Below are 12611 nucleotides of genomic sequence, written 5' to 3'. Positions count from 1 at the left end.
AATCAACAGCGAATGTCCCACACAACCAAAATTTAAAGCATCCAAATTAATGCGCAAACTCTCTCGGCCTCTCAATCCTAACAGCGTCTTATCCCTTTCTTTTCTCTCTTTTTCTTTTTTTTTTTTTTTTTTTTTTTTTACAAAAAAGGTCCTAGCCACTGAAATCTCAGGAAACTAGGTGGCAGGACCTGCCAGAATACTTATCTAAAAATAACTGGTGTACCTGGTCCGTCTCCACGGGGATTAGTGTGGGCAATGTTGAGCCTCAGCAGGGGTCCAACGGCTAAATGGCCAGATTAACAACGGTACACGACACTACACCCCACAATATCCATACACTTTTAAATCTCTGGCCTCTACAGCGTACTGTAACACGACAATGTATACTACGCAGAGATGGGGAAAAACTGCTGGTGCCGTTAGACCCTAAACACACTTTACACTTTAGGACCGGGTTAACATGTGTCAACTCAAGTTCTGAAAATATCATAGTACCAGCGAAAAAACTTCCTGGGTAGAGATATCTTCTTTTAAATTAGTAATAAAATACTTCTCTTTCGGGAATTATGCTTTATTTGAAAGTTGTGCAATCCTAGACCAACTGCAAGAAAAAATATTTCGTGCTGGTTGATTCCCGGGCTTAGTTATTTAGAATAAAAGCAAGAAAAAAAAAAAATGTCTATTTACGACATAAGATCAGTTGTTGTAATAGGATATATTGATCCGTATATACTGTCTGTAAATTGAGTGTTCTGAAGTCGATTTTCTGTTTGCTGGAAGGAAAACCCGAGATTCTGGGAGAAAAAAACCATGCCACCCTTGCCTGACCGAATAACTCAGCTGCATGAAAAAGACCCATAAAAATTCCTCACGGTATCGACGGGACTCGAACTGAGGTCGTTTTACCCGGTGTGGTGAGGACGAAGATTCTATCAACTGTGCTAACCACAAGGACCATAAGCCTTAGAGGAGCTAACAAGCGAGAGACAGAGAGAATACTCACGCGAGCTTGAACCACAATCAACTCAAACTCATATAATAATATACCCTCGCATTTTGCAAACTCCAGTTTCAACTAATCATCTTGACAATGAATAAACAATCAAACAAATAAATTTCTGTTTGGAGAACTTGAACGTTCAACCTCCGGGTGAGCATTTTCCTTTGAAGTGCGGTTTTTTTCACTTAGCGATAGAAGTAAATCTCTAACTGAAATTCATAACAGCCGCAAAGCATATTATTTGAACTTTATCGCAGGCAGAAGAAAAGACAAAATGGAAAAGTTGAATATGTAATATTCTACCATTGTCTTCGTAACGTTTCTACTGCTGCATTAACTGGCGACCCATCTCATTCTCATAGGTAGCAACCCGAAATAAAACCTCATAAAATTCACCACCACTACGTTGGTTTCGCTTCAGTACACCTAGACTGCTCATTTCCATGAAGCACGCCGGTTTCGGATTCCCTTCAGTGCGTGTGTGTGTTCGTGAACAAGCGAACTGAGACGACAGAGCGCGTGAACATTAAGAGCCTTTTTATTTGATTCGAGAAATTCTCGTCTGCTTCCTGAAAGCGAGAAGGGAGTACAGAAAAGTGGGTAAACAGAAGAGATTTCCTTATTGATTATATCATCAGGGGAGTGTTTACCTTACCCTCGAGGGAAATCACGTGTCATCTGCTGCCACACGATACACCTCATTCAGCAGACGTGTTTGCGGTAATCTCCGAAATGGTCTATTAATTGGATACTGCAGTGCGCGGCATGAATTGCTAATTGAAACCATTAAAAATCACCTAAATCATACTCATTTATCCACACTGACAATACCACTTGGAATGGATAACAGCTTACCGATCGATTGACCAAAACAGCAACAAATAACTATGTCCCCATCGTTGTGGAGGAGATTGCTTTAACTATTCTAGTACCAATTTGAATATCTTCATTTTTTTATTTGTTTCTCCCTAATAGCTGCAACAAATACTGGTAGATGGATGTCTTTCTCGGAAAAGCAAGTCCCTCGTGGTCAGCACAGTTGGTAGAATCACCATCCTCCCCAATACCAGGTGGAAAAGACCTAAGTTCGAGTCCCGTCGATGACGTGAGAAATTTTTATGGGCCTTTTACACAACGTGGCTGAGTTAGTCGGTCTCAGGAAATGGTAGCATAGTTTTTTTCTCTCGGAAACTCGGGTTTTTCGTCCAGCAAACAGAAAATCGACCACAGAACACTCAATTTACAGTCTATATACATGGAGCAATATGGCCTTAGTCGCTGATGCTCCTAAAACACTCCTACAACAACAGTCAAGCAACAGCTGTTTGTGATCATTTTGATAAGGCAGGCGAATTGCTAACCGTATCATCTTTTACTTTAGTGATAACACTCCATATTATAAAAGCAATTTATGCGTTACTTAAAGCGAACTATCATTTCGAAAAGCACAGTCACCAAAGCAAGAAGCATTTGTCCCATCATTCAATCAAGCTGTTCGCGCCAATCTTTAAATAAATCCGCCCTTTTGGTGCATATAACCAGAAACAAACGTCATTGAACATCATCAATTTTTTTTGAATCGCTACCATGAAAGGCAAGTTTTCTTGTTTTTTTTTAATGGAGAAACAGATGAAAATCAAATGGAGCGAGGTCAGGACTGTCTGTAGATGTTTCAAGACATTTCACTCAAAATTTTCCAAAAACTGCGTCTGTGCACTCATGTTTCGTCATCAATCTTAAATATAGAAAATCGTTTCTTTCTGAAAATTCCTACATAAAAAAAACTTGTCATACTAGAACGATCATCTTACTACCCATATGTTTCATGTCCATAAATTGTGTGTATTCCCCGGTCGGTTTCCCTGTTTTTCTGGACGAAAGACCAGTTTCGGGGGGGGGGGGGGCTTGCTGACCACGCCTGATACCGACTAACTTAGTCACGGAATGGAAAAAATAACCATAAACGTTCCGTTCGTCATTAAAGGGATCGAACCAGAGCCGTTTCCACCCGTTGTGGGGAAGGGGGTGATTACAACTGCTGTGATACACGCAGACAAATCCGTACAAAAGAGTAAAGTGAACCATCTTTTCATATTTGTAGTTAACAGTCTTCATCAGGTGTCCCTTATGAATAGTAATTTCTTATAGCCGAAAATATCGCGAATAACCCTATTCCATATGACATTGTCAATTCGCTGGCTGTATCATGGCATGTCACTCTCCTGTTATTCTAGACAACTTCATTAATTGATGTTGTATACACCTCGGTTTGTTGATGCTTTTAGTCTTTCGCTGCATTCCACATCAGTGATTTGTTGACATCCCTGCTCTATACGGTCCATACTATTTATTTACCTATTGACGTTATATTAGTTTCAACATGCAACCCAACAATTTAGAGATTAATATCTGCTACTGAAACATGATTTGTCTACGAAAACTTAATATCTCCACGAAGTTCCTCGCAGAACCAAGACTGAACTGTTACTAAGACAACACATTTAATATCGCACACTTTTGAGAAAATACAATCATTATAGCCTTAGTTTCGAACTCTCATACTACAATTGTACACTTAATCTGCAATTTATTAGGAACTTCACTTTATAATGTGTAGGGCTTCTATTCAAATCTAAAACTACAGCAATTCGCTTGATTGACCACGTGATGACAATAAGTTTCTTTAGGTTGTAGGGGCTTTTTAGACGAAGAATCACGTCCAGATAAATATGAATATACAAGACCAACTAAACGTACTCAGCCCAACGTCATGTTTAAATTTGTTTCAGTATCTAGAACGCTTGGTGTCCACAAGAGCGCGTTCGGGCATGTTATCGGTATTTAATATTCGGGCATGTTATCGATATTCAATGCATCCGGAGTATCACCGACGAAACTTGGTACTCCGAAGGAGTACCAAGTTTCGTCGGTGATACTCCGGATGCATTGCTACTGGCCTTGATGACGAAGCTTGGTACTCTTTCGAAATACCAGGCTTTGTCATCAAGGCCAGCAGCGTTCATACCACCACTTCACATTATCAAGAAATGCATATCAGTCAAACATACCTACCGAGAATTTGGTAAACCTACAAAATTAATCATTTCTGAGACTCGGCAACTGCATCATCAACTACAGATTTATTACAATTTCCTGGACAAAATCGCATAAACTGTTGAAAAAGTTCTATACGTATAAAGCTTGATTCACACAAGCGGTTTCTCCCACTTTTGTCCAACGTTCACCGTAACCAATCTGGCGTACAGTTATTTGGATACATTCCAAGAAAAAGCTAACTGGGATATCCTCAGCTCGATATTAAATCAGCCTTTCATAACCTCATTGTGAAAAAAGTAGTGGAAATAGTTAAGAATCACGTCCAGGTAAACTGAAGTTATTATTGTAGTAGGGTTTTTGGGAGTATCAACGACTAAGGCCATCTCCGTCTATACTGTGTGTAAATTTTCTGTGGTCGATTTTCTATTTGCTGGACCAGTTTCCGGGAGGGAAACGATGCTACCCTCGCCTGAGACCGACTAACTCAACCATGTTGTGAAAAAGGCCCATAAAAATTCCTCACGTCATCAACAGAACTCTAACTCAAGTCTTTTGCACCCAGTGTGGGGAAGACGGAATTCTACCAACTATACTACCCACGAGGACAGATAACCATGAAAATATCCTCCTATCTTTTGTATAGACTTAACTACAGATTCCTAGCGACATTACATTTAGGCTACTACTACCACCAGGTATACCTCAAGGAGGAGCTGGGTTCGTGTCAAGCACCAAAGCAACTAATTGCGAGGCGTCAGTATATGGTATCTGTAATTGCGTGTATTCTTTTGTGGGGCGAAAAATCAGAGTATGCTGGAGAAAAAATATGCAATCCTCACCTGAGACCGATTATCTCAGTCACCAAAAAAGCCCATAAAAATTCCTTGCGTCATTGATGGGATTCGAACCCAGCCTTTTTCCATCCAGTGTTATGTGGCAGGTGATTATACCAACGGTGCTATACGCGAAGGGATTAGATAGGTGTAACTAATAAAGTGTCCACACAGTGAAACAGATGTAGCTGATTTATGAACGCGAGGGTACGGTATAAGCGCTTGAGTTGAGTGGTTCGAGCGCACGTGACCGCTAAATAGGCAATTTTCTCACACTCGCTGTCTTGCAAACTATTCTGATCCTACTTTAGTCATTCCAAAGTATAACAAGAAAAGTTATTTATTGATATGCCAGCGCATACAGACGTGTGTGTGTGTGTGTGAAGAATTTATTTGGGGATTCTGGTAACATGTTACTTTTCAACATAGTCCCCTTTGGAGCCAATACACTTTTCGCCACCGATGCTGCGATGCGTTGATTCCAGCTGCGAAGAGTTTTCTCTTGGACCTTCAGGAATGCAATCACTACAGTAATTACGTCACTGTCGAGGAGAGAATGGATGCCAGCCAGGTATTTTGTCAAATTAGAAAATACGAGTACTTGCAGGTGAAATTCATATTATGCTAGACCTGATGAATATGAGAGATGCAAGATTTCAGGATCGTGCTCATGTAGTGCAGGCATGGCAGACAGACTTGTGAGCAGGCACATAGTCATGGTGGAACAAGACTTCTTTGCTGAGTTTTCCTAGCGTTTCTCTTTGATGTTTTCATGCAAACTCCTCACAAAGTCTGCATAATATACCCCTGTATTTGTCTAGCAACACTCCATCAGCAGCCCAAAAAACTGATGCCATCAGAAGGAAAAGAGATGGCTTTCTTTGGAGGAGAAGCTCTGTTTCCACTGTCTGGGCTACTCTTTTGTCTTTGGATAAAAGTGATGAACTCAACGTCTCACCACGATCCCAAACCTTGCAAGGAAATTTTCTGGATCTGCTTGAAAACGATGCCCACTTTCATTTGACAACGCTTGTGCATTTTTGGACTGCTGTCAACAACTTGAGAACCCATCCTTTTGATAGCGTTAAAAGGATGGGTTCATAAGACGTCACTGTCAACAACTTCTGGAGTGATGGACGTTGCAAGTCTTCCACAGAGTGACTCATCTTCCAGGCTCTTCCTGCCTCGTTGGAATTCTGCTGTCCACTTCTTAACCGTGATATAGGAAGGGGCATTTTCCCCCAATATTGTAACCACATCCTCATGAATTGCCTTTGGCATTAGTCCCTTTTTTCCCCAAGTATTGAATGACTGCACGGTGACTGATTTTATCCGTCTTTCCTTATTCAAACAACTTTTTTAACTTCAGGACCTGTAATTGTAATTTAAATATTAATCATTTCATTCAAAATTCATTTCAGGATTTCTCCGGTTGATTCGACACAGTCTAAACATTAGAGCGAGTTTAGATATGCTTTTCTATAATAACTTAAAGTTATTTTCTAATACAGTCAACGTTGCAACTTTTTTTTTTGTCGGTAAATGCAAGAATTTGTTATGTATCGTGTTCCAGGCATCCGAGAATTTTTTTTTTCCCATCTTAATCACATTTTCTGTTCTACCAGTCAACTGTTTCTGACAGTTCCACTTTAGAGGGACACAGTTACCTGCCTCGACAGATAATCAATGCATTTCATTTACTCGATGCTGAGGCTAGGTGACGTCAGACATTTATTAAATAAGAAACATTATTCGGTTACTTGCTTTTTACATGCTATCGCGGCTTTTCAACCACGTTGTAAACAAACTGCCTATACACTGAGTGGACAGTTTATTAGATATTCCAACTTAATAGCGAGTAACGTCCCTTTTCCCACAGAACAACCTCAAATGATGAGGTATTAACTCTAACGTTAATCTCTAACGTTCCATAGGGATGTTGACCAATGTACACTGAATCAATTAAAACTCACTAACACTTTCGTCAGATTCAATGGTGGCGGATCTCCTCCAGCAAACAGCTCATTATGTAGAGTATTATCGTGCTGAAAGTAACCATTATCAGATGGATAAAATGTGAACACGAAGGAATGAACCTGGTCGGCAAAAATATTCAAGCGGTCTTTGGCATTCAAATGTTCATCCACCGGTATCAGGAGACCTAACGTATGCCACAAAAATACCTCCAATCTATCACACTTACGCAACCAGTCTTCAGTGCTGACACCAGGTACAATGAGTCCACTGAGTCATACTGCAGTCGTCATACTATGAAACGGCTGGAACCGAGAGTTGTACCGGATGATCTTTTTCTACTACTCAAACGGCCAGCGTCGATGTTCTTTGCTCATCATGCCTACTGACAAAAGTGAAGGCTAATGAGATCTTCTGCTACTATACCCCATCCGTGAAAGGATCCGACGCATCGTGCATTTCGACTATCCCTTTTCTCATCACTGTTTCACTGATCTGCCATTTGGTCGATTGTGGTTCGTCTGCTATATTCTCCAATCTGTCCACCATCCAATTGTCTCCATCCACGGGACTTCTGGCTGGATGTTTTTTTTTTGGTTGTTGGAACACTCTCGGTACACTCTAGACACTGTTGTGCATGAAGACCCCAGCATGGCGGCAAAGTCCAGGACTGCAGCACGTCTGGTCCATTCTTTCGCTGAATTGCACACCCACACTGAATCAATTGCATTATACAACCTTGGATGTGGCTGCCTCTGACGGAGGGTCAATTTCTTGAATGATGGGGTGTACCTAATAATATGACCGATCAATTATGTAGTGTCCGATAGTGGTTTGCTTTTACTACTACATTCTTTAGCGTTAGTCTTCTTCTGAGTCCTGTTGATAGAGTGTACGTAAGTTAGTTCAGGGCTGGATGTCGTTCTAAATGGAACCATGAATCAGTAACGAGCACATTTACTATTACTTCACCCTATGCCACTATTTTAAAAATCGAAAACTGGTAGCATATCCTAGCCAATGGGAATAAATTTCACTATTAAATCAATGACTGCATCTGGCTGCGTGTAAAACGCTAAGTCAGCTAATACAGTAATTATACGCCGTTAAAAATAGTTAATGGATTATTAAAAACGTTTCGAAGAGTTTAAATATATATAAAAACAAGAGTTAGTTATCCTATGTATGATAGATGCTTGATCATTTTTAAGGAGAAAAAACCGTGAAGATACAAACAAATTCGAATAAAAGAGTGCTAGAGACAAGAAACTTACAAGTAACATTCTTTATTCAGTATATGGTGTCACCATCTGTTGACAACCAATGCACGCTTGTAGTAAATGAACAGTAAATGAGCAGTAAATAAACTTGGCATTCTACATAATGGTACGTGTGTTCATGGTGGAACATTACCTCAAAATAGGATCGTTTAAAACTACTCTACGCGATTTTTGTAGGCAATTTCGATGCCTTAAGGCACCCACCATCAAAATTTGCAATATCAGAAACTTGTGAAAATGTGCGAGGAGCCTGGGAATGTGAACGTCGTGAATTGAATTTGCATATCGAGTGACTAAGGAACATTTAGCACACGTTTTCGAACATGCTTCATCATGCATGGATATGTTGCAATCACGATGGTGACTATTTCCAACGTTTCTGTGACAAATTAAGTAACGTCAAAGAATAAAGAATGCTACTTACAAATTTCATGTCTCTAGCACTATTTTACTCGAAGTTAGTCGCATTTTCACGAGTTGTCATTTAAAATGATCACCAATGTACATCACAAAAACATACAATTAAATGGAACTCCCTTGACTTTATAATCCGCTATGGGCATAATGCAACTTTACGTATCTTTCCTTCGAATATTTATAAGTTGCAATAAAGAAGATTGCATTTTAGTAGAGTTTTTTTAAAGAGAAGGTTATATTTAACACATAAGCATGAAATATGTATAAAACCCTCGAAGGGAAATATTCTTTGACAGTCTTGTTTATCTTCTCTGACAACTTATTATCTCCTCGCATAAATGCACTGCCTACGTTTTTCTTTTTTGTTCTTCACTGTGGAAACTGCCAACCAGTTTACAAAATTGTGTTGTTTGTGAATCTCGCTTATATTGAATTGTGATTTCATTTCTTTCCCTTCTGGCACAAACAGAATGGCAAACGTAGTTGAATAATGCATTATGTTGTACTTGTCTTTGGTTATATAACATTACATTAGGAGTATGAATTAGTATCCATTTTATTAATTTAGACTTGGAGAGTATTTTAATAGTACCAATAAACCACTCCTTTTCAACTAGAGAAAAACAAGAATTAGAATAAACGAATCATATCTCAATTTCAATTCAAATCACCAATGTGGTAAAAAGACTTATGGGATCTCCAGTAGATCAAGTTGACCACTTTCTTTCTTCTCTAAGACTGCCATTTTTAAAAAAATATTTTTGGAGGCCTAATCTCGGACTGCCTTCCCTTCAATGGACTTTACTAAGGGAAGGGAAACCTTCACAAAAGAAAAAAAAAACGATGAAACTTTAGATGGTGTTGTTTTAAAAGTTCCTGGCCTTCAGAGTGCATGAGAACTTACGTTCTTTTGTAAGTCTGAAGGCTAGAGAAACAAACAAATGTTAAAAGTTAGTCCTCTGTATCCAGAAACTACAGCAACAATTTCAAATGCTCCTGCTTCTTACCGGACAGTGTTCTACGCTACAGAAGGATCCTTAAACTTTTAAATATAATTTATATAACTAATAGCATTAAAATAAACATAAAATTTCTTCTGATAGTCTTTATTCACCCTACTTTGAACTCTCCCCCTCCCACAATCTCTGGTTTCAGTTGGAATCTAAGGTTGAAACCACTAAGGAGTTGTGCACAAAATTGGATACAGGAAATTTATGATTCTGGATATTAATCCAACTGATTTTTAGAACACAGCTGCACTTTTACAACCACCACAGAATTATCTAGACCAAGATGACATGTCTGATCTTTTTCTTCCATATCAATTTGTAGGGAAAAAGAATAAATAATAATTGTGTTATGTGCCATATTTTTTTTCCATTTCTCTCTCTCTCTCTCTCTCTCTCTCTCTATATATATATATATATATATATATGATGGATGAATTTTAGTTGCAACCCGAAGAACCACTACCGAAACGTAGTTAGCATTACAATACATTCATTAATTTCGTCACCAGTGTTCAGTGATAATTCTTTCTTTTCAAATTATTCTTTTTATTCCTAGATGTTCTTTTTATTTTTATCGGTCTTCCAGCAGCCGGTTGATATCTTCAGCAAATAATAGCTAACCTCTGACCACACCAATCTGCTCGTCTTGGAGGGAAGTCAATCGACCCATCGCAGATATTTTAACCGAACTTTCGCCTCGTTAACTCAAATTCGCTGGAAGCAAAAGTGGCCTAACAAGGGCAACACAGTTGGGTTCTAAATGCTACTAGTAGTACCTTTACTATCTCATTATTATATTAAGCACATTGTGGCGGGGGGATGGGAGGGAAGGAGCCATAATTGGGTATGGATTTTCTTCCACCACAGAGTTTAGCACTAAGAACTTCATCGCTACAGCACGTGTTAGCTACGAACACCGCCAACGTTGTCACGAATTCCACGCAGTTAACTACATGTGTAATAAGCTAATTCATGCATAACCCCCCCCTTCCCCCCAAGTATTTGCTATAGCCCGGATAATTGCCTGTTTTGTTTCAATTCTTCGAAATTATCACGATAAATACACTTCAAGTAGCCCTAAAACCAAATCAGAGATAGACCTCTGGAGAATGTTATTGTTTATTGCTACTACACCAAGATATAACGTACATAACATCTCGTTGAGTTGTTCAAGGTAAGCCTGAAACCAGTTTACTACGCTCAAGAGGGAACTCAGAATAAACTTTAGACCTTTTCCACAAGAGTAGGATGGCGTATAACAAATTTAAGCATTCCTCATACTGATGATATTGTAAAACACGGTTTAAAATAGTGCCAGGTTGCTCCCTTTTTTTTTGAGCACCCTAGCATTATTTTTTTCGACTGCACTTACCATTGACTATATTAGGCCAATGATGAGATCTCATCCCAAAAAGTACTGATGATTCCATTTTTTTTCCTTTTTAATTTCTAAATAAGAGAATTACTTCTGCTGAGTAATTCAATTGAAATAAATATTTCTTTAAGACAAGAAATATTTATATTTGGAAATAAGTTGAAAACTAAGTAATTTAACCTGAAAAGAGTAAAATTTGTGTTTAATTTCTTAAAGATATCGTAGATAGATTTCAGACATTTCATGATATTTTCTGTGCCACTTCTTCAGAGATAATACGGTTGTCCCAACCATTTCTCTGTGAGATGTATTGTAGAAATAAATATAAGAAATGTAAATAAAATGTTTAAATATACAGTATATATTCGAAGACAGCAAATTCATCATTATTGATTAATTTTTCCCAAAGAAACTTTATCTGACTTTATTTTCTTTTCACTCTTCGTTCTTTTCATTTCATGAAATTAAAACGTTTTCCTATCATATATGTTTTTTAAACAGTTCCTAGGAGCAATTGTGAAATTTCTCTGGGGGATTTTACTTAGGATTTTTCATCTCTCAAACTAGCCTTAGGTCATGGCATTTACAAACACGATACATTCGCTCTGTGATCTTTTACGATAAAAGTAAATAAATATTCGAAAAGCAGCGTTTTTTTTTTTTTTTTTCCTGAAGAAAAACATTATTGTACGTTGCGTACATCACTTAATAAACATTGGTTTGTATATTGCATCTATATATTTTGTACATATTGCATCTATAGATGTTGTAATATTGCTTGTAAAATACTTTTATTTATAATGTTGGCATCATTCAGCTCAACTAAAATTATATTCTTTTACAGAAAGCAAGCAGAAATTATAAAAGAAAAACAGGAGAGGTAAGATGTTTTTTCAGTAAATTTGTAAACACTATTGATAAACACATCGATAATGAGGGGGGGAAAGGGGTGTAATTTTTTCTATAAGTTCTCACAGATCTGAATTCTTTACGTAATTTAGAGTACACACAACTTGATTTTTCGTACAATAGACACTAATACCGAATTTTCTCAAAACTCTTAATGCTCCTTCCAAAAATTTGAGGTGGAGAGGTAATTACGAGTATAACACTTAAAATGGCCAACCAAAACATTAAAGTCAAATATGTGTGGCCCACCCACCAAACAAGTGGCACCCAGATATCTAGTGGATTATTTTTTCTTGGGTCAGTGAACTCTTCTTAAAGCGTCTGTTGGTTTATTTGTACCAACAGACGTGAGACTAACACCTCTCACAGCAACAAAAGCAGAGACACCTTTCGTATTACAAGTACAGGGTTGTTAAAATTAAAGTATTCCTATGTAGAGGGCTCTGAAGCGAGTTCTAAGGCTCGTGCTGAAGAGAAATTTGGACAACGGATACAATAAAGAATGCGCTCGTCATTTATTGGGAAAAAAAAATAGTTACAAAATTTATCACTGGATGGCGCGTAACTATTTTAGTTACGATTATGCAAATAACTTACATTATTTGCATTATCGTAAGTTATTGCCACAGCGCCATGACTCAGCTCCCCCCCACGACACCCCCCACCTCCCAAAAACAAAGCCCGCAAAAAAATTGTGTATTTCATTTGTTAACTTGTTAAAAACCAAACAATATTAAATTCAAAATCAAAACTTTT

General features: G+C 38.1%; 1 protein-coding gene across 1 annotated transcript in view; it reads left to right on the top strand.

Moving 5' to 3' along the window:
* Positions 1–12611, top strand: part of LOC150087971 (uncharacterized) — a 63105-nt gene that overhangs the window by 41150 nt on the left and 9344 nt on the right. Inside the window, exon 2 of the mRNA XM_090370532.1 lies at positions 11791–11826. Coding sequence (XP_090226658.1) covers positions 11791–11826 — 36 coding nt within the window. The remainder of the gene's footprint in view (positions 1–11790; positions 11827–12611) is intronic.

Source organism: Mastigoproctus giganteus, chromosome 3 (genome assembly GCF_048544385.1).
Source record: "Mastigoproctus giganteus isolate SK-2022 chromosome 3, ASM4854438v1, whole genome shotgun sequence".
Taxonomy (NCBI): domain Eukaryota; kingdom Metazoa; phylum Arthropoda; class Arachnida; order Uropygi; family Thelyphonidae; genus Mastigoproctus; species Mastigoproctus giganteus.
This window is presented reverse-complemented; position numbering and strand designations above follow the sequence as displayed.